We start from the raw sequence: 24210 nt of genomic DNA, 5'->3' as shown, positions 1-24210 counted from the left end.
TGCCTTGGCTTAGTAAAACAAGTAGAATAACAGTAGTTCCTTAATCAGGATAAGCATGCTGTGTTTCTTACTCCCAGCCCAATATGGCGATTATCACACTATAGTATTATGGTGTGTTCTTAAACATGTGAGATGACAATGTAAACATTCCATGTTATATTTTAGTCTAATGGAGATTTATATTCAGTTCAAAATGAATTTTAAAGCTCACATCTGTAGGAAAAAAAACCAAAATAATTCCAAATCTCAATAAATAAATAAATAAATAAATAATAATAATAATAAATCAGGAGGGTTACTTAGTATGAAAAACTGCTGAAATTTCTGGCATCTCACATGTTTGTTACTAAATATTGACAGATCATGATGCAGAGATGACTACACCATGAAATACTGATTCCAGAAGTGATTTCCTTCTGGGTGAAATTACCATGCTGGGAAAATACAGAAAAATTCTGCACATATTCTGATAAGCCACAAATATAAGTATCTCATTGAGTATTAAAGAACAAGAATCTTTATTCCACTTCTTCAAATCAAATTGAGCAACTGAACAACAACAATCATGCCCCAAGTGCCTCAGATTTTACACACAGAGTTGTGTAGTACTGTTTTAAAAGATAAAGAGGGAAAATAAAAGAGAGGGAAGAGATAGAGGTAAACTAAAAGTATTCCTTCTGAAATTTTTGTAATTCCAGGTTTACTCCTTTTACAATTAGGTATGCCTTGGCAATTTCAGATAAAGCAGAAGCTAAACTCAAACTTGATGCAGCAGAACAGCTGAACCTATTGTTCATTTTCTGTTCATTTCTATCTAATGCTCTCCTTTACTTGCTACTTCAGTGTGTTGCCAAAACCTCAGTAAAAAGAGACATCATCATCTAACCTGTAAACAAATTGTAAGAAAGCATATACATACAAAGTTACAGCTCAAAAAAATGTCCAGAGATCATCCTTTCTATCCCAATTTGTGCTGAATCTGAAAATATGGAAAACAGATGATTTAAATACAACTAAGAGCCAAAACTGATGATGTGGTGAGGTGTAGCAGCTAACATGAGTGCACATCTTACTCTATCACTCTTATCATGTTTTTCTTCTATGCTTCAACTGTTCTGTGACTTAAGAATGATGGAAAAACTCAACTTTGATGTTTTGGTTTTTTTTTTAATTTATTTAAAGCAGGGCTCCCAGTTGTGAGCATGAGCTCACAGACCTGTGTCATTTGCCACGGCTATCAACAACATTGCATTAGCTATCCAAGTCTTTAGTCTGATCATTTCACAATCAATTTTTCAGTAACTGACATTAGAATATTTCAGGGAATGAGAGCTGTAACAGTAGTCCAGGAAATAATCTTACACGGGTGACCTACCTAAAATCCATCTACCCAAATCATTAAGTATCAGTAGAAAACATTTTCTTTCTCCTTCTCCAGGCTCCTTTATGACACAACTAAGTGGCCAAAATACAGCTAACACACCCTAAAAGCCATCTCTAAAACAAGGCTTTTCCAGAAATATTGAGTCTTAGAGTTTCAGGTGTTCTGTTGCTCTTCTGGGACAAAGATCCACCTGGATACCAGCATCATGGTCTTATGAGTACCAGTGCTCTAAGAGAAGAGAACAAAATAACAATACACTTTCTCACTGATCTCTCAGCCCAAATCTCTCAAATATTTTCCATTTCCTTTTATGCAACTTCAGATAACTGACTGGATTTCCCATTTTCCTCTCTAAGCAAAGCATCATACTTAGTTTCTGTTTCAGATGTTGGAATTGACAAATTACTTGAGAATACTCTTCACATTATATGAAAATGGTTGGGTATTGCAATGAACCCTCTGTAATAAAGCAGAAAACAGGTACCACTGTAGTGAGGACATTTCAATCTCTTTTCTCAGGAGACAAGTAATAGAACATAAGGCAGTGGTGTGTGGATGTAGTGCTTTAGGGGCATGGTTTAGCGGTGGGCTTGTAGTGTTAGGTGGGCACTTATACTGATTGACTTTAAGGATCTTTTCTAACTGATATGATTTTATGGAAAATCTGGTCCTGGGTAAGACTTTAGGATTTAAACAATGCAAATGGATAGAGAGAGATGTAAGCAGGGAGAGAAAATTTGGTATATTGCTTTGTGAATACATTTTCTACTTTAAATGAAATAGATTTACTTAAAAATACAATCGGCAGACAACAGAAGAGAGGATAGATGTGGTTATATTTCCACAGCCTCTATGATCTCCTGCAAATATGCTCTTCACTGAACACTCACATCTTTCTATCTGCAGGGAAACACAGAATACATCCTTCCCTCCCAGTGACCATTTTATCATCATGGATAATGTATAGCATACAGATTGCAGTGAATCTTTATGCACAGCAAAGGATTTAGTTTGGCTATTCATTAAGTTAAACAATGCTGTGAAGTAATCCAGCAAGCTTTGTTTCAGTCCTTCACTGAAAGGTAGAAAACACTGGTGCTATAAGTGGAGATTTACTGTGTGCGTGAGTGGTTTATTAAATCTTTGCTGTAGGATCCGTAGCTTCCATAGATATTTGGTATAAAAGATAAAATTGGTCCAATTTTTTTTGACAGATAGATTTTAATTGTAGTTAAACTAATTAGTTGTTGGCTATTCAGTTCTGCTGTAGGTCTTTTTCTTCGGGCACTTTGTGACCACTGTGATTCTGCTTGCAAACAGCAATGCAATAGCAAGTGGATTCCAGCAGGGATAACAGATGCTTGCTTGAAGTTTCTTACAGAAACACTCACAAATGGTTAAAATTCATTTTACACGTTTAGAAAAGTTAGATATAGAGGTACGTCAGGTAAAAATCTGAATATCTTTGTTAAAGTCAGATTCCACAGAATCACAGAATGGCAAATTCTAGAGATTTTAACCAATTAAATATATGACTTCATATCTGAGAGCTGAGAGTCTGAGCTATCATGGTAGGTTTCTGCTTCAGATTAAAGCACCATTTCCTTTTTATTGTGCATTTCACCATTCAAATTCTGCAGTGCCTAGTTGTGAAAATCACCATCCTGTAGATTTGGAAATATCTACCTTATTTCAGAGGAATATCCTTTGTGAGCGATTGCTAATTAATGAAGAAAGATGTGCCCAATCTGTCACTCAGTTTAGACTGAAAAATTGTTGCTGTTGACTGTGATTTTAAATGATGTGCAGTGCATCCTTACTGACAAATGGTGGTGTCTTTCCAAGGAATGCTACATGTGGTGCTTCTGGAAGCTACATAATGGTGTCTTTCATATAAAGATGTCACAGAACATCAGAGATTGGAAAAAAGTTTTAATACTGACGTTAAATTAGCAATTAAATGAACATGGTGGCTCCAAGAAAGATAATCCACTATTCATTTAAATTTTGAACTTAAGAATTTAGTCCAGAGGGCTTCAAAGCATACTAATTTATGATGGCTAAATACCATTAATGTTGTTATTTGCCAAATTTTTATATATATATATGTATATATATAATTTTTACATAGCTCTCAATTGTACTTCAGGGAAATAAAAGCAAAAATGATAAAGCCATCATATTGAGTCTGCTAAGTGGAGGAATGGATTCCAAAACTGTTATGTGGACAACTGTGACTCTGTACAGCTAAGATAGGATATCAGCACATTAATGAAGTCTTTGACAAGCAGGCTTTGCTTTGTATTTTGGATGAGGTTAAGAAAAGAAGATGGAAAAAATGACTTTCCCAAAGCATCAGTAATTTCAAAGCAGACGTATCATCTCAAAGTGACTGAACTAATCTTCCACTATTTCAACACATTTCCAGAGTAGAAATGATGCTTTTGATGCTAAGGTGTCTATAAAAGTGTCTGTGGCAATCAAATAGAGCATCTCTTTATTAGTTCTTCATTCCTTGATAGGAAAATCCATTACAACCTGAGTAGATAGCTCTGCCTAAAGAGATGACAGTTGCTCCATGAAGAACAATGACAAAATTTTGCCCAGATGGTACTGCAAAAAAACATACGGATGATGTGCACCAGCAAAGCTCTTGATAATCTAAACCTTTAGTTTATATAATTTCAGTTTTGCCTGAAGTTACACCTCACCAATGAGAGCCTCACAAAAGAGCTATGTAAGTGCTATAAATCAAGTAACAATTTAATGCAGAATTAGGATCAGTATAGTGAAGAACTGAGGAAAAGAAACATGAGTTGAAACTTTTTCGACCCTGCTATGGTAAAAACTTCACTGACATAGTGAGTTTCATATACAATTGTAGAATGATTTACCAATTTATAGATCTTACACATTTTGTTACGAAATAATAAATAAAGGGACTCAGTCTTGTGGTGTCCCCTCTCCACAAAGCATCCTGTTGTCCAAAGGAATGTACTTTCTAATCTAGATTAATAAATGTTGATAAACATCTAATCATTTCTGCCCTCTGTCCACTTTGTGATTAGGTGTTTCAAGTAATTTGACACATTCAAAGAGCCCCTCTGAACTTCAGGCTGAACAGTAGTTATATACCCAAGTAATTACATACACAGCAAACTCTTGCAGTCTCAAGTAGCAAGATGAGAAGGGATTGGACCAGATGACCTCCAAAAGCACCTTCCAACTCTTAATTACTCTACAATATGAAGTCTCAGTTTTACATTCCAACTTCCTTAAACTGTCTGTTTTTCAAACAGTGAAACTGTGCATACTTACATTGGTCTCAAACACATCTTACTACAACATTAATGTGAGAAGTAGTAATATCTCAGTGAGTAAGGTTTTATTGCTATGTCCAAAACAGTAACTTTCAAAAAACTTATTGTTATCTGCAAAGAGGGAAATACATGTGCCCTTTGCTTACTCCATTGCTAGACATGAAAACTTCTGGCAGACAAAAATAAAAACAGATTTCTGTGTGTATTTAAGTATAATCTGGGCTTTACCAAATTTGTTCTGGATATTAAAAGCTCTTGCAAAATTTAGGCCATATAATCAGAAGGACAGATCTGAAAGTCTTAAGGAGATGAAAAGGGCTTTGTCATTATAACTTTCATTAGTATAAATGGCACTTGTGCAGCTAAAACTCTGCTCATCTGGATATAGATTCACCCCTGATTGTTCTGGCTGCTATGCAATTTTACAGAGACAGACATTTAGGCAATTGGATATCCATGTTGACTTATGATCCACTTGGAATTCAGATAAAAGATGGAATTCAGTGGCTTTATCCTTAGTTGCATTGGCTGAATTTTCCTCCCTTTCTTCCACACTGATCTCATAAAACATTTGTTGCATTTTGAGATTCAGAGTGCCCAAATGGTTTGGAATGCCAGATAAGCAAACAAATAGCTATTACTTTCCTACAAATCATTACCAAGGGAAATGGAGTGCCTGCAGGCTGCTCTTCCATAAGGCTGTTCTAAATTTGAGAGATGTCCCAGACAAACATGTGTTTTTTCATCTTTTGATTTCACAATCTCCAATACACCACACTCAGTCCTATCTGCCTGACTTTGGACATTTTTGCAGCACCTTAATATTCAGGGCCTTGTTATCTTTGTGAAAGGATCTATTTGATTTGCTTTCTCTTTTCCATTTAGAAAAGGATTTCTTCTTGGAAAAGGGATATTTAACTGACTATACAAGCAGAGTATTGGTTTTTATACATCAAATCATTTTTTTTCATGTACTCTGCTGACTAAAAACATACCATCTAGTGCCTTCTGTTTTCAATGAATCTATTTAGAGGGATTTCCTTCAGGAGGGAGAGCCCTGCTTCAATTATGTTATTTTGAATTGCAATTAGATCTTTGAACCCAAGACAGCTGAATAAACAAATTTCCCTCACCAATTTAATTATCTTGGCCTGTTTTCCATTACCAGCAGATTACTATGTAGCATATTGCCATTTAGAATTCAGCCTTTGATTGCCAGTAAAATACTGCAGACAGGTTGTGGACTGTACTGCCAAAGGGAGGCTGCAGTACTGGTATTTAGTACAGGCAATGAAGGCATAGGTTGATGTAGCTTCAATAGCAAGCTCAATTCAATGCAGTGCAAGCCTGGCTCTCTCATTTGTGCTGTGTGTTCCTGCTTGCTTTTGTCCTGTGCACAGTCTCATGCTGCTTCCAAGTTCATTGTGCCTTCAGCACCTCCTGGGAAAAAGCAGTCTTATGTGATGAGGCCAAGCAGTGCTATGGCTCTTTCTCATTAGACTGTGCTGATGAGGGACAAAGAACTGAAAGCTGCTTTCCTAGTGAAGTTGTACTTGTGCCACTGACTTACAGCTACAGAGGCTCAAGACAGGGGAAAATCCTCAGGCTACTCATGCTGGGTAGGTCTAAGCTAGAGGCATCAGAGGGCACCATAAGGAGGAACATGCAAGGCCAAAGCTCAGCAAATGTCTGCGTTAGAAGAACACAGCTCTTAGACTCTGGTACTACTTATTCCTTCACAATCACTCCCAAGAACACGATCAACTATGCCTACTTTCATTCACGTGTGCCAAGCATGAGCTCTTGACCTCCTGTGAATCTGCTTCCCAGCGCTTTCCCACTTCTGTGCTCCTAACAAGAGACTGTACAGATTCAGACCCAAATAGGAACATTAATTTTTGACTCATTCATATCCAAACTCCACCCAGTTACTTAAGACATTTATAATGTCATTAAGAGTTTCAATATCCATCAGAGTTCAAACTTTGTTATAGAAGAAAGTCAGGGAAGGAAGGCATTGGCGTATTCTGCCAGAAACAATCTTACAACTGTCTAGCACCATTCAGTTCTGATAAGCACTGACGTAACAAATGATGTCATATTCTAAGAGTCTATCTTCTGCTCTGTAACTGGCAGCACAGATTTCAAGACAGCACAAAAACCATAAAGGCTAGTCTACATGTTTCTGGTGCTGAACATCTTTTTTACTGCACTAAGCAGTAATTTACTAGATCTCCTGCCGTACTGCTCAGAAGCTGAAACAAAAAATGGTAGATGGACTATTTTTATTCTTTTTGTGTTCTGGTTAGCGAAAGTGAAAAACACTGGAAAAAATTTATACTGAACTTTCCAAATGCACAATAAGTTCAAGTTCATCAGAATGGAGAGAAGGTGTGTGACTGAATGAATCTAATTATTGTTCTTGTCCGAAATGTGTTGCATCAAATTGTTCTCTCAAAAGAAAGTAATTCAACAACACTCTGTACATACTAAATGATATTTTGGTGGAGAGTTGCAAGACAATTGATTGTCATAATGACAATTAGATTTGTTTTATAATAGGTCCCACCTGAGTCAGTGAGAGGAAAAACAGACACGCCAAAGGTGATAAACACTGATGCTCTTCTGAATATACAGAGTATGAACTCAACCACATTAAAAGGAGATTTTGCTAAAGTGAACTGTAACCTCAGCTGTAATGTGTGATCTTTCCTTTTTGTGTCTCCATTTATAAAGCAGGCCACTTTTCAATGTTTTGTACAATACTATTGAAATCTGAAGTGTGTATTGGCTCCGGAGAGTTTGCCTACAAATTCATACTTTTCAAGGCTTTCCATTTCTTCATTTTTATGTCTTTAACAGTTCCACCCAAAAGGGAGATGATGACTATGAAGATTACACTTCAAATAAGACTTGGGTTTTGACTCCCAAAGTTCATGAGAGTGATGTCACTCTTATTTTAAATGGCTTGCTGGAAGGATATGACAACAAATTAAGGCCTGATATAGGAGGTATGTTTGTTTTCTTTTAAGTGCAACTTTGATTAAGTGGTGAAGTGAAAGAATTTTCATACAGTATTATGCTGAGCCTGAAGCAGAGTTCATCTAAAGTAGTTATGAGAACAAAATAAGAGATAGTAAAATATTACAAAAAGAAGCTGGAAATCTGCATACATTATTAAGATTCCTAAATCTCTCCTGAGACATCTAATAAGACTGCTATGATTTGCTGAATCAGGCCACATGCAGTCATGCACCTGTACAGGATCTGGGGGAATTAAGAAAAGTTCTTTTTTTCTTTGTGTACCTAAGAGAGGTTGTTAGAGAATCAAGAAAAATATATTGGAAAGGAAGACCCAAGTAGGGAGAATGCAGTTTGATTCTTGCATGGAACGATGGACTCTCAGAGACTCAGACAGTAACAGGTCTGAATTGACTGATGCAGTTTAGAACCATGGAATAAAGAACATCCTGAGCTGGATAACCCTCAAAAATTAACTCCTGGCTCTACACAGAAACACCCCGATTAAATCCAAACAGTCTGAGAGCGTTGTCCAGGTGCTCCTTCAATTCCAGCAACTTGATTCCATGACCACTGTACTGAGGAGTCTGTTCCATTGCCCAACCACACTCTGGTGTCCAACATTTTCCTCATATCCAGCCTGACCCTCCACCGATGCAGCTCCATGTTGATCCATTGAATCATTGCTCAGCAGAGCAAGAAGTGACTCAGGAATGTTCCACAAAAGATAAATTCAATCAAGTAGATTAACTTAATTTCCCTAGATTTCCCCCACAGCTAATGCATGTATATAGATTCAAGCTCAGACCCATAATGGAAATCTTATTTGAACTGAAAAAGCTTTTGCAGGGATCTTTCTCTCCATTGATTACTGAGGGACATGAGAGATAAGGGTCCTTGAGCTCATGGGAGTTAGACTAAGATGGCCCCATGTGGGCACGAAGCAGCTGGAGGATAAGTCTGTAGAAGAGGATATGGAAGTAGTAAGGTTGCAGTAAAACAAAAAGTGAATTCACAGATGAGATAGGCAGAGGAACACAGAGAACAGCCAGATTAATGAAAGAAGCTTCTTTTATCAAGTTTATATAGGCTTATAAACTAAAGGCATTTTACAATAAGGGATAACATAAACATCTAACCTTCAGCACATGCATGTAGTCTAAATCAGCAGAGGAATTTGCCTTATTCTCTACAATATCAGAGGGCTGAGAAAAATTAAGCACTCATAAAAACCATCTGGGAAAACAACTGAACATGTTTTAGTCAAGGTACGTGAGAATAATAAAGCTAAAGTAGAGTAATTTCAAAATAAATTATTCTAACAAGTGGTTTTATTTCCTGTTTTAGAGCTCTGAGTATTAGTGCTATTTGGGGGTTGTAAAATCGTGACTTATCTACAGATCTGCAGCTATCTCTGCAGGCAACAACTGTCTCGTTGTTTTCAGCACAGTAACATTAAATGAATGATGCAACATATTGGGAGAGGAATAAGTTTACTTTTGTTGATAGTGTTTTGTCAGATGTGTTGCTGTGACTTGACAAGAAATACACATACCCTCCATTAGATATGACTCACTAAAGTAGTGACGCTGGTTTCTGTATTTGTTCTCATACCATAAAAGAATTTGTTCTGATATAATTATATATCTGATAGATATTATACAATAATTTGTCTCAAAGTTTGTTCAACTTATTTTAACCTGGAGACAGTGCTGTAAAATTATGTTTATTCTACCAGCAGATTTAAATGTGAGGCATCCATAGCTATACAACAGAGGTATTAAAACAATCTTTTCATCGTTTTGATTCTTTTGCAGTTGACTTTGACCTTCACTCATAGTAGCGATTCTTGTTTCTCTTACAGTTAAACCGACAGTAATTCACACTGACATGTATGTGAACAGCATCGGGCCAGTGAATGCTATCAATATGGTAGGTAAATGACTGCCACATTTTTCTACAATGTTCAGTTTGTTGCAAAGCCTCCATCATTTTTGACACTACAAGGTTTCCATTAGTTTCAGTGTCACATTATACATAAATTATTTCTAAACCTCATTATTATTGGTGTACGGACTAGGTGAGCTATGAATCTGGATGAGACAACAAACTAAACTGTGAATAATAACAATTTTAACATATCTTCACACATCTATGTGCTGTGTTCTACATTGCTTTGTGACTGATTAGCCCCTATGGGACAGAGTTCCTAGATTACTATGAAACAGGCAAAAGCATTCACCAGTGATATTACCACTCCTGACATTGACATAAAAGGGAAAACTTAAATGCTAAGAGCAAAGTTTAATTATGTCTTTGTATAGCTGATGGAAACTGGTCTAGCCTTAGCAGCACAATGGCTACTTACTTCATTCCTGTAGTTTTAATGTTCAGGGAGAAATCTCAGATGACTCTTTTGCATTCTACAGTTCCCTTTGCAGCTATTGGCTGCCTGGTGGGTGCCAGGGAAAGTGAGATTTCACCACTTTGACATTAACTAGCAGTCACAGCCACTAAAGGCAGTGATCAAGTGTGGGTTGAGGCATGGGGATACAGATTATGTACAGTAGATACATAACTCCATTTTACTGTGGGTCAATTTGTCAATAGGAAAATAATGACATAGTTTGTTGGTGGTTTTTTTTTTAAACAATAATTTTTGTTAAACAACCCTCTCAAAAGTCTCATTAAAAATGGTTTTATCACTTCCACTATAATCTGTATTTCACATTTTTCATTTTATTTTTCATGTCACGTTAAGGAAAGTATGTCAGGAGTAATGTGAAATGCTAAGTGCTATGTTTTCATCAGTATTTCTGGTTAACACAACAGGAATATACAATTGATATATTTTTCGCCCAAACGTGGTATGACAGACGTCTGAAGTTCAACAGCACTATAAAAGTGCTCAGATTAAACAGCAACATGGTTGGGAAGATCTGGATACCTGACACATTTTTCCGAAATTCCAAGAAAGCTGATGCTCATTGGATAACAACTCCTAATAGGATGCTCAGGATCTGGAATGATGGCAGAGTGCTGTACACACTGAGGTATTTACACTTGACTTTAATTTTGTTTTCTCAAGGGAAAGCCAAAAAGATGGGTTCTGTGAATTCAGGTCACTTGACATCAATGCATGTTGTTTTTCCTTTATCTGTGCAACCCTAAAAAAGGCACATATTTAGAACATACTATTTGCATGCAATTTATTTGATTCTGACGCAGTAAAATAGTTTAAATTCTACTTATAGATTTTACTGCCTTACTCTCAAAATAGTTGTATTTCTACACTTAAAAGAATATAAGCATGGTTAAAGTAGTTCATCTTTATTTTTGTGTATTTTATTGTTTACCTGTGGTTTGGACCATATTGCCTTTTAACTTTTTATTGGGTTAAAATAATTAATTTGAAATATCCTTGAGTCAGGGAGATGTTATAAGTGAGGTATTATCTACTTCAGAGGTCTCATACTCTGATTACTATTTAGATAGATAAGGCTTCACCCTGACAAAACATTTCATTCCTCAAATATATTAATAAAAACCCAATATCCTTTTGTCATTGGTCAGATATACCCCGTTTCACTAAAATTTCCATGAATCTAAACTTGAAATGCCTGTCTTCAGATTTTTCATCAGTCTGGATAATTTTTTTTTGAGACCTTTACACATCTTTTAAATAATTAAGTTACATGCATACCTACATTTTAATGTTACACACGTGATGCGTACTAAATTAAATAATATATATTCAGTTATAATATATTTCCTAAATGTGGAAGTCCTATGTATGGATTTGGTGGTGTTTTTTGTTTTTTTTTCCTAATGTGTTATAGTAGTTGGAACTATGTAAATCAAAGATAAAAATGGTATCTGTTCAAGAGAATTTAAAATTTAAATTAAGAGTACAGAATCAAAGATGTTAGGCATAAGACAGACCATCAGACCATCTGAGTTTCAACCTATTTTTACAAATTGATTTTGATTTTCTGCTCTTGTTTTATTGGGTGGCAAAAAGAAGAAGAAAAAAAAAAGTAGAAAAGTTCATTAGCATTTTAATGAATCATTTGAAGCTTTCCTTAAGACAACCTTTTAATGTTGCAAATATTTGAATAACAAAAAGGAGTTTTATTTTGTAGTTATTTTACATTCGTTACACATTGCATCACATTGCAAGAGATAAGAAAATGACTGGAATTGAAATCGAAGGTAAATCAAAGTAAGCGTGACAAAGAAGATCCCAGATCTACTTTTGAAATGTTAAATTGGACTTAGATACACTACTGTCTCTTTGCACTTTGTCACCTTTCTCTTCAGACCTCTTGGTTTCCCTCATTAGAATGAGATATATGTGATATAACTGTAAGTTATATCAAATATTTATGTATGCCTAGTTTCTCTAGTGAGTCACAGCAAGTGCCAGTAAGGATTCAACCTGTTTTAGTCCTGAAGAGAAATGTGGTAATTTCCCTGCAGATCTGGGATTCTGTTTGAGAGAGAAGGTTGATTTTCTCAGTTCCTTCTCCCATGCTCAATAACAGTCAATCCAAGACCAGCAAACAAATTAAGTAAGGAGGTCTGCATAGATCAACACAAAACTCCTGACAAACTCACACATGAAAGCAGGGGGAATATAGAGACACTGCCCAAACACTTGGGATTCCTAACAGGGTTAGGAAAGCCAAAATTCAACTGAAATTGAATTCAGTGATGGACAGGAAAGCACTAAGAGCCTCTACACATGCACCCACAGCAAAAGAAAGATTAGGAAAAGTGTGGGCATACCACTGAATGGGAATGGGGATCTGGTCTCAAAGAACACAGAAAAGGTCAAGGTACAAAATGCTTTCTTTGCCTCAAACCTTACTGCTAGGATGAACCTTCAGAAGTCCTAAGTCCAGGTCCATGAAATTCTGAAGAAATGAGCCAAGATGACTCTGATGGAGTTGAGCTTCTGTGTCAAAAGACACATCTTCCCATAGATTCAAGAGGAATGAGAATTGTTCTAATGTATAAAAGTTTCTTTTTGATTTCATTAACCTGTTAACTAGCAGCTACATCATCCCACAGGATGAGGTTTTGTGAGACATTTGAATGTAGTACCTACACACAGCCTCCAGAAAGTACATCCAGCTCAGAGTTGTTAATTTGGACACTAAGGAAGAAGCAAATAATATAAATCTATAGTTTTCATAGAGATTCAAGGAGCAAATAAACACTACTACTTTTTCCTCTCTCACACTCCTTCCTCCTTTTTAAAGCCTTTTCTTTTGCTGCTTATTTGCTTACAATTCAGGTATCATGCAGCTCATACATGACTGAGACTACATATAGGCTAGTTAAATGAAAAATGATGGTGTTTTTAGCAGGCAAATCAGGGGATATATCTCATTTTATTTTGGATTTCTAAAAGTACATGTGTCTGCATCATAAAGATCTGCAGCACCTATACCACTTCATATTCAGTAGAGAGTAAAACCCTTCCAGTGCATTCCTCTTCCAACTTAATTTAGATGTCTAATTTGTAATGAAATTAAGTATATCCCCACTGTGACTTTCCTTCTACCACATATCTAAATTTGGACTACCGACTATTACTTCTTAAGACGTGTTTTTTGTGGGCTTTTTTTCCCCCTGTAAAATACATTTCCCTTGTGCATTTTGGCATGTTGTGACACAGAGATTTGCTGCTGCTCATGAGAAGACCCATTTATCCACTTAGGGATTTGTTAATCATTAGTAATGCTGCTTCAGATGAATAAAAGCAGTACCTTTCATATCTTATTCCACTATACAGTCCAGACTGTAGGTGGTAAGGGCCAATTAACTGAAAAGAAAACACTATTTGCTAATGAGCACAATGTCTTCCTATGTTTGGAATAGCCAAGTTAATACATACATATCAATAGTTTCCTTTTCCTTTCTATAGTCATTGTGTGCATGCATATTTCATACCCAGGTATCCATACTAATAACAGTCTTGTTTTGCTTGACATTATGAAGCTTTCAGCATAAGCTTCTCATGTATGTTCTGTACACCTGATCTCTTTCTCCTCAGACTGACGATTGATGCTGAGTGCCAGCTACAGTTACACAACTTCCCAATGGACGCCCATTCCTGCCCCCTGGAATTTTCAAGCTGTAAGTAACTTGCTTAGAAATAGCTCTTTCCTGACCCATGCTGAACTACTTCCTAAAAACGTATATACTTAGAGTCAGATAGGGTTATGCTTTTGCTAAACATAATGCAACGGTTTTCAGCTTTATTTTGAATTTATTTTGAAGTACAGGAATCACATGTGCACAAAAGTAATTTAAGAATATGATTTAAAAATGATATGACTTCTGGGATCCTTGTAATTAATATTTATGCTTAAGTTTCAGCACAAAAGTAAAATGTTTTATCTTTGGCATTGGAGTCTTGTGCCCTGATACTTTCTCTTTGCACATGGGTGCTATATTGCAAGAGCTGGAGTTAAGGGCTTGAATTTTGTGTTTGGGTCAAAGAGTGAATACTGGGTCCAGCTGAAGTGGTTTTGGTCTTAACAAACAAATGGTCAAAATTACACTCTATTATATACAACAAAATGGAAAACTCTATTTTGAAAAATGTACCTCAAAGGATATTTTAATTTATAATAGTGAAAATGTTACATTAAAAGGCACTACTAAGCAAATTGAGGGAAAAGTATATATGTATATATATAAATTTACTTGCGATATGCTTCTCCAGTTTCTTCCAGAAATAGAAAATAGTATTTTCACTCCCCAGAGTACATTAAAATCCTAGCAATGACTATGAAACAAAGCATTCTGTATTTTCCATTGCAATAAGATGGTTACCCAAGGGAAGAAATCATTTACCAATGGAAGCGCAGCTCAGTGGAGGTGGGAGATACCAGGTCCTGGAGACTCTACCAGTTCTCCTTTACGGGATTAAGAAATACAACTGAGGTGGTGAAGACTACATCAGGTAAGACAACCGATCTATTTACCATCATATTTTCTTTTTATGATTTTATCGAAGGAAGCGAAGTAGAAAGAAATCTCTTACTGTTTGGAACTTTACTTTGGCAGTTCACAGAACACATACAACCTTCTAAATAAGGAACTATCCAGGCTTTGGTATTTCCTAAGAGGAACTCGCAGGAAGAAAAAGTTGCTGCCTGCTATCCATTCTTGCCTTCTGCTAGTGAAATACCTGGCACGGCCAGGAGACAGTCACTACTGTAAGGGGTGGGTGGGCAAAAGAACTTCCTAGCCTGCATCAGCATAGGGAACAGCACAACTGAGCCACAAAGTAAGAATGTGATACTGGTTTGAATATTTAATAGTCCTGTTCCCAACACTCACAAGCAGAAAGTTGATCTGGACGGAAATGAAATCCAAAGTCCCAGGCTCTTTTACTACAGCAGCTCCAAGTGTATTTTGTTCATTAAAACATGGCACATTTAGCTCTCAGTAAAGAGAACAGCCTTGCAAGCCTGAATCTCAGATGATTTTCCTGCATATTTTTATCTCCTTGGAAACAAGTAATGGAATTTAAAATAATAAATGAAGAAGGACTCTGCTTTTAATAAAAATGGCAATTTGAATCCTGCTAGCTTTGTGGGAAAGTACATTCTGCTAGACATACATATTGTTTTATTTGTCAGCAGAAAGGAAATCAGTGAATATGAGAAAGGATGCAAAGAAGAATTACATTTTAATGTTCGTGCGCATGATGACATCCCTTGTCTTTGATTCCTTACTTTAATGAAAACATTTTTCCTTTCAGATTGCTTTTGATTCTCACTTGATTTTATTGCTCTGGCAAATATATTCATTCAAATTCAGACATCTATGTTTAGTCTGACCTGAGAAATATCCCCACCCATTGGAAAGAATAACACAGTTCTTTCTAAAAGGTCAGCATCGCTGTTATATTCAAAAGGCAATTGGGCTACACTAGAGCTGAGAGCAGCATGCTGTGCATTACACTGGAGTGCAAACAAAGAGTTTGAGAATTAATTCAGCTCCCAACTCCTGAGTCACTGGATATTAAGCACCAGTGACAAGTTTAGTCTTATGAGCAGGACAAAAATGAAATGAAGCCTCCCAGCTGTAGTCACATTTGCCTTATGGCATTCTCTGCCATTTTAGCTGAGGGAAATATTTAGTCAGCTATTTAGGAAAGCATTTGACCTTTCTCATTTTCCCAGGGAAATAAAGGTGCAAAAGAGGACAAGATAGCACTTGTGTGTATGGAGCCATAGCTGCTAACAACTACCATAGCACATGACATGTTGAAGTTGCTCTCAAAGCAAAAAAAAAAAGCCAAACAACGAGCATCTCACCTCAGCCTGCTCCTGCAGCAGTCACAGAACAAAAGCAGCAGTAAAGCACTAAGGTCTCATCCTGCCCAGGCTTTACACTAGCTTTACTTCAATAACTCGAGTTTCTTTTATTTGCATTTTTTCTTTCCTTTTCTGCTTTGACCCATCCTCTAATAAACTTATTTTGGTCAGAAAGCAATACAATTTTAACATGCTATAAGCTTCAGATCCACATCTTGCACTGGTGAATCCAAAGCACTCTCTGATGTTCTGCTATTGTGCAGTGAGATTTACTGGGAAATACAGGCAGTAAAGCACACACACAAACAAATACTTCTTCATGCAGAGATAAAACTTTCTTCAGGGAATAGCCATTAAAGCCTGTAGTATTAACCTGGAGTAGTAGAATAATGTTGCATCAGTAATTTTCACAACACCACACTTTTTAAACAAAAAAAGTAATTACTGGCTAGCATGCCCTTCAAAGTAGCAAAAAGTCACTCTAATCACTCAGCTACTAAAAAAGACTCAAGAAAGCTATTCAGCCTCCTGAGCTACTTTAAAGATCTGCTGAGTACAAAAACTTGCAAAACTAGCCTGTGCTTCTCCTACTGCAGTTATCCTACGTTTGATTTTCCCTGTTCCTCTGGGTTGTATAGTCATAAATGGGCAAGAAAATTACATTTGATTTTGATCCATGTGCACAATCTAAATAATTAGAAAATGGGGGAAAAAATAATTAAAAAATAAATAAATAAACAGAGATTGTCATTCATATGGTTTACCCCCTACAGATATTGTGATCTAGCTGGCAGGGCCCAAAGAAAATTCATAGTTACCTAAGTCCTGATTAGCGTTCTGGGAACTGCATTAAGCTTAATATTCCTCTGCTCAACCAATTATCTACCTATAATTATTCTAACATACACACATTTTTAACAGTTTCCCTAAAATGAAAGATGGGAAAAACAAAGCCATCAGATATACTTGAAACCTATGTGCACCCTGAGTACACAAGTTAAGAGTCTGAATGCCTGCATAACAAAAACGAGATGTGACCATTTATGCAACTAATTGCAGTTCTGCAGGTAATGCAGTTTAGGTACAAACTGATGGAAGTCCCACTTCAATGCTTTACAAGACAATAGTACCCACAGCTCTTCCTCCTAACTTAATTTGGCTGACAACAGAAATCAGTAAAACCTGAACACAGGAAGGAGGAGTTAGAGCGTGTGAGATTGAACAGATGTAAATCAGGAAGATCCTACTGGTACTATCCAGGCATTTGAGAAAGTGGGATAAATTTTCCCTAACTTCATTTACTCCATTTTAAAATAACCTTTTGGTTCTGGCTTCACACCTCCCAGTGACTAACACATCCTAGTCCTTGAGGGCAATGCTGGCTTGGTGACTGGAGCAAAAATAGAAAATCAGAAAGAATGACTGTGACTCGGTTATTGAAAACTCTGTCACCTCTATTTCTGTCATGCCATAGCTGAATATTTGAGATTTGTGCTGAGTTATGGGCAGAAGCAAATAAGAATTGTTTGAGTCAAAGCTCCATAAGATTGGACGGAATTTTGAAGTGACTACCTGTCGGTTAGAAAATCCTGTCAGAATAAGACAAAGATGGAAAAACGAGGCAAACTGGAAAAGACAAACCATCCTGTCTGTTTATCGTATCTGAAGCAAGCCATTCAGAGTTGTCAGCTTCTTTATCTCCCCATAGAACATTCTAATGTGACTCAAATGTTTTCAAAAGTCACAGACTAAGCCATAAACTACGTCTCAGCCAGAGGAGTCCACTGTCAATAGTAATGGGAACTGCTAAGAAAAGTGATGGACTTGCCGGGTGGTTTTCCCACCTCATTTGTTTCTTCTTTTTTATCCACATTGAATCTAAAAGTCCAAAAAACAGATATAAAATAGATTTTAAAGTAAAAACAACAACTCTCCTTCATTTGACTTAGATATACAGAGGAATACCAAATGAGCTCATTGAAAATGGAAAAAGATATAATAGAGCAGTCATTTATGATAAGGAAAAAGCTATGGAGGAGAAAGGAAAAGGAGTCCGAGGCTGCAATAGTCAAAAACCACTTTAAGATATGGAATGTGAAACTGTTACAAATAAAGTTGTTTTTCTTTTAATGGGTGCATGGCCCAGATTAAACTTTTAGATACACAGGCATTGCAAGGATGATCAATAAACAGCAATTGAACAAGCTGCACAGTAGCCATGACTCTGGTAAGCCAACATCTGTAAATTCCATTTTACATTCTTTCTGTTCTGTGTTTTTCAGAGGTAATCAGGGCGGTGCAACAGAGATTTTGTGTTGCTCATAACTGATAAACAGTGTAAAATTGGTTATTAAATATTTATCTTGTTCTGCATCTATTTAGCTACATACATAGATGTGGGTCTGATTTCTGCTTTCTTTAAAAAACGTGGTCAGGGCTTTTATTTCATGGAAGGGGATACATTTACAGTCTTTTATATTTTATCTTAATGCTGTATTAATGAGTTGAACTGTTGGCAGGCACATGGTCTCAAGGCACTCCAAAAGACCAGGAGCCCTTTCTCATATTTTTTCATAAAGTCAAGATATGGCATGACGGACACATAAAATATTAGGAGATATTTACCTCTGTTAGGAAACAGACCTGGCATTAAAAAATGGAAGTATGTGGATGCTTAGAGATGGTCTGAAACTGTTCTAGTTTTCAATATGTGCTAATGTCAGGGAGAATGTTAAGTCTGAAAACTAACAAACTTCCTATTTAAAGATCCTATTGATCCTGTGAATAGCTACAAGATAGTAGACCCTGCATTTGGCTTTTGAGCATACTTTGTATTCAGCTTTGTGGAGGAAAAAATGTTGATATGTTCTGTAAGTCAGAGAAACCACCCCGCTGTCTTAAGTTGCTCTGTGCATCTTCACTGTTTTCCTGATAACTTCACAGGGTATTTATCTCAATATCTTTCTTTTTTTGGTTTTGTTTTTGAAATGAATGCTATACTACTTCCTTTCACATTCTTATTAAAAGGATATTCTCCATGTGCAGTGAAAAACTTAAAGCAGTAAGCAGACACAATACACTGAAGTGATGTTTGCTGCTTCAAAGGAAACCCGCAAGCCCAAGCTAATATCCTTAACATCCTTAAAATATCTTTTAAAAAATGTTAGCATTTTATTATAAATATTCCTTTCGCTTCTGTAGAAAGAGAGCACCAATGAGTAAATCACATTTCTTTTCTTTCCTTTTGCCATTTGAACTCTCCCTTAACTTGACTATTCAAGATTGCTCACATAAACCACTTCTTAACAGTTCCATACCCAGAGTACAACTATTTGGAAAAGGACTGGCGTAATTATTTAACTTTCACATTGCACCATTATGGACCCATTCCTGTGACAGCAAAGTGATATGAAGATCCGTGGCACATTAACAGCATAGGCAAGATGGAAGGGAATTTATCACAAGTCCTATAACAAAAAGATGGATCAAAGTGATACATATTAGAGTCTTTCTGGAGGTTTCCCATAAGTGAAAGCATGGTTTGCTCCAGCATAAACTGAACTTTATAAAGGTCAAGTAAGGATAAAAAGAATTAATATACAGGGACTAGAGAATAAGGGATAATGTGGAACCTTACAAGCACTGCAATGAAACCGAATGCAATGTAATTGCAGAAGCACAGATGCTAAAGGCAAGAGTGATTTTTTAGAAACAAAACTTTGTAGATATAAAAGAACAATGCATTTAAGGAAATTATTTGTCCATTAAAGAGCAAGAAAATACTAGGAATAATAATAAGAATTTTAGGAACTTTGTTTGAATATAAAAATAACCAATGATGGCAATCTTAAATATAATAAATTTATGTCAAAATAAGCAAATTGATGAAGTGATCCTCTCTCAAAGGATTTCCTGCAAATGTCTTAGTACAGTGCCTATACTGTATCACTGAATGTGATTATGGAAGTACTAATGAGTCTGAGACACAAAGTATATTAACATATCAGGTCTCTTAAATTTCTGTTTGGTAATGAAGTCATCACATTCCACCTACTGATTAACATACAGAGAAACTTTTGCAACATCACAAGAGAAAATCATTGTAATTCCACTTAACAACTGATGCTAGATCTAATTATAATGAATTGTGGGATAGCTTAGCAGTTAAAGAAAAAATGTGTACTTACAATTATTTTAGCAAAAAGAAAAATGAATACTAAAGATTTTTAGAAGTTTTTGTAATAGTGAAAATGCATATTTAAATTATTGATTTAAATAAATGTTTTACTGTGCTATTTAAATAACTAAACTTCAAGTAATCCGGTAATAAATTAAAGGTTCCACATGCACTTAAGTCTTTCAATGGTAGTGTCAAAATAATTCCGGTAACCTGTAAATTGATCAGCATAGCACTGGCACTTGATTTTCAGTCTGATGCTTCACTCATAGTCCTTTTACCTGTTCAAAAACTATATTTGTAGTCCAGTGATTTTAAGATATATTTTTTTATTTTTTCCTTTGGTCTTTCCTTATTATCTTTGTGCTTTGTGTTTCTCTGAAACAAGTTTGGGAAGGATGTTTGAAGGTGATGACAATTTAATGTTCATGATTTGTACAGTGTAGGGGTAACTTATTTGAAGTAAGTAAGTTTGGATTTGCCTTGGGCACATACGTGTCCTAAATAAAAAAAAACATATGTTTCAAAGTCTGTGCTTGCACAGCTAAGTCCCTTCGGTTTGTAAGCACGCTTCTGAGCTTCTTGATCTCATATCATTACACTGCTTTCTCAGCAACCTACTTCTTTAAGTTATTGTTTAGTTTGGGGAAGTTGTCACTGTAGTTTAATAGACATACATGTATATCTTTTCCAATCAGACTTACAAGGCTTTGTATCACAACTATCAGAGTCAAGTGCATTGCTCAGAGTTAATAATACTCAAATTCAGGCAAATATCTGACTTAAAAAGAAAACTAAAGTAACATAAAACCTCTACATTTAAAGACAGCTTTGATTTTTTTTTAATGTCAAATAAAACAGGAGAAACAGAAAGAAAATAGATCAAAGTGGCAAATGAAAATGTGTGCAGTACATAAAAACTTGGAACACTCTGCAGTACCTTATGAATATAAAAGGTCTATTTATATTTTTAGATACATGTGGTCTGCAATTCCATAAAACAATTTTGTTTGAACAACACATTTTTAAAGAGAAACACAACAGAGTAACATTGAGCATGGTAGTAGCTTTCAAATATTTGTCATTATCAATCTTTGTAAGCATGAACTCCCTCATTTCTATTGTTAAAATAAATTCTTATCTGTAAATAGCAAGTTTCAACATTGCCTTTTTAAACAAGACGTAATTGTCCTCATTTTGATGTACATTACAGAAGCTATAAATATGGCACTTATCTCAAAATGTGATACAGTCTATTAAGTGAGCTCTTCGCTGTTTTCAGAAGACTGCATAATTAAAGCCAAAGAGCTGCAGGATAAAATTTATGTAACAATACTTTCTTGTCTCATGACCTACATAGAAGAACCTTAAAACATTTTTCAAGACTTAATGCATAAAGTATCACAACACTCTTTTTGTGCCTTGATGCTAGTGACTGGAAATGACCATGGAGCTAGTTATCAAACTGCTGCCTGTTCTTGTAAGTGGTTCTAAGAATGGAGAAAATTACTTAAAAAAAAAAAACAACACAAAAACTTTATTATAAATAATGTGTTCTTGTTGACTGTAGCTCATCATTACTTCTCTTTTAACCTTGAGAATATGAGTTTGAAGAGGAAATAGAGATGTATTATATTTAACAATAGCCATATACAGTTGATTACATTATGTGAGTGTGTGGGTTAAAAAACCCAAACAACTCTTCCCCTGTACAGCTCAAAAACCTAAAATAAGCCTGTACATTGCCCATTCAAATTACAGACAGCAGTAACTATTTGACTTTAACGTTCCTTCTCTAGTTATGCAAAATACAAAAACATAATCAATAAATAACCAGCAGCAAATTCTTATTTTCTACTGTTATCTAGTAACATCTAATAAAATAAAATAATAAAATTAAATAGAAATTCCAAATGATTCCTACCACTCTTCTCAGTCTGTTTTTGTATATTACTGTTGCAAACCTTTGTTCTGGAACAGAGCTGACAGATATAATCAAAAGAGGTAAAAATCATAAATTAAAGCACTAATGTCTTGGAACTGTATATCTTAAACAACTGATTAGGATAACTTATTAGAGCGCGCCGTCACTCCCCTGCTGTTTGTGATAGAGCTAAGGGTCTGAGCAATGAAAGAAGAGCTCATGAGAAACACCATTTGTCTTCATTCTGGAAAAAACCTCACTTTTGAAGAAAAGCAATTAATTTTAATTTTGCTTATTATTATTTTAAAAAACAGACCTATCAAAAACCGAATGACTAGACATAGCAATGCTGCAGGAAAATAGTACACTTTCAAGCATAGGTATAGGAAATCTGTGATTTCCCTCATTTAGACAGTATGTATGCAGCAGAGAACTTTGTTGGGAGAAATGTTTTACTAGCAAATAGGAAAAACTAATTATGGATCTATATGTCAGAGAAGAAAAAAACATCAACCTTCTGAATTCTGGACTATGGAAACATACATTTTTGCCAACTCAAGAAATAGCTCATTTTATGAGTGGAGATCCAATCCTAGTCCTACACCAGAAAGTAAAGGCACTGAAGTACACTCCCATACCAGAGAGGAAAAGGAAATTCATATCAGAACATAGTTTCATCCATCACAGTAGTGCTGTTTCAGAGCTTGGCAATGTTGGAGACTATCACTGAGTGTCCTACCAGCTGGCTGATCTACAGTAACCATGCCATTAGATGTGGTAACGCCTGATCCATGCAGAAGAATAAATCATTTAGTCCTCGCAATATAGCTACCACAGCTCCTGGACATTACATTCCAAACCAGATCAGAATAAAGCTACTCAAAGCAGACATGCCTGCTGAGCTTGTCAGCTTTGTAGTCCATCAGGGTAAGCCACATTCCATACATAATGCTGGGGTTCAAAAACCTCTCCTTTTTACCTATTTCCTTATGGCCTACCCTCTTTCTTGTGGTCACTTCCTGAAAAGTATAAAATGGATTTTCATTTCACTGCATGATAGGAGATTTTACATATGGAGAATTAAATATAAAAAATGAATAGTTCTGTGAGCAGAAGGCTTATTTCATACCAGTTTGGATCTTGTGGCAGAATTCCCTACTAATGAACATGTAAATGCCAACTTAGATTTTTCAGCAGCTGAAGCATTCCTCACAGGTGTTTGCTTTGTTTCTCTGGAGTATGATGAGAACCAAATTCATGCCTTAACCTTTCCTTGGAGAAGAAATGTATGGAGCAGTGGATGGTGAGCAGCACTGCGACATTATGTGACAAACTCTCCAATCCCTCTACATGTATTTTTACACCTTGCAGCTTCTGGTTTAATAGTCATAATGGACCAGTGTGTTCAGAATCATAAATGTGGAGGTCCCGAGATAGTATAACCTTGATTTCTCATACAGGAACAGGATAAAAGGTAATATGCATCTCTTCGTTTTACCAAGAACTTAAACAATATCATTTTTGAGGCTCTAAAAAATGTCTATTCGCTCTTTGTTTCATTTTTAATTAAATTTCACAAGCCATTGTAATTTCAGCCCCCAGATGGGACTCAAGGTCTATGAGCAAAAATGCTGCAATGAGAATACTGGGAATTGAACTGAAACCGGGCAACAGTTGAGAGCCTTCTGGAAATCTGAGTTTGCAGCCTAATCTTTGTAGGTTGAAAAATGAAAATCATTTTATGTTCAGCTCAGATAAACAATTCATATATAGTGTTTGTGTGATCAAAGAAATAGCAATATTCAAATAGTTGCTGAATGTTTGCATGAACATTCTCTACCGGACATAAAGAAATGAATAGAAAATGAGCAATATCTGGCTGTAATACCTCTGAAAAAAAAAAAAAAGAAAGGAAATTCAGCTCAAGCTAAAGTGAGAGTCATATAGAGAGTCTACCATTCAGACTAGATTAGGTTAATGAGGTGACTTTCCATCTCTACTAGGTAAAATCAAAGACAAATGTATGATTATTACTGATTTTCTCA

General features: G+C 35.8%; 1 protein-coding gene across 3 annotated transcripts in view; it reads left to right on the top strand.

Annotated features, from left to right (window-relative positions):
* The window catches only part of GABRG2 (gamma-aminobutyric acid type A receptor subunit gamma2), a 62025-nt gene that overhangs the window by 14452 nt on the left and 23363 nt on the right, over positions 1 to 24210 (top strand). For all 3 annotated transcript variants that reach the window (XM_072348702.1, XM_072348700.1, XM_072348699.1), the window contains exons 2-6: positions 7567 to 7715; positions 9590 to 9657; positions 10558 to 10778; positions 13787 to 13869; positions 14564 to 14701. In XM_072348702.1, the coding sequence (XP_072204803.1) occupies positions 7567 to 7715; positions 9590 to 9657; positions 10558 to 10778; positions 13787 to 13869; positions 14564 to 14701 (659 nt within the window). The remainder of the gene's footprint in view (positions 1 to 7566; positions 7716 to 9589; positions 9658 to 10557; positions 10779 to 13786; positions 13870 to 14563; positions 14702 to 24210) is intronic.

The sequence above is a fragment of the Excalfactoria chinensis genome, chromosome 13 (genome assembly GCF_039878825.1).
Source record: "Excalfactoria chinensis isolate bCotChi1 chromosome 13, bCotChi1.hap2, whole genome shotgun sequence".
In the NCBI taxonomy this organism is placed as follows: Eukaryota; Metazoa; Chordata; class Aves; order Galliformes; family Phasianidae; genus Excalfactoria; species Excalfactoria chinensis.
Note: the sequence above shows the minus strand (reverse complement) of the source record. Positions and strands in the feature narration are given on the sequence as shown.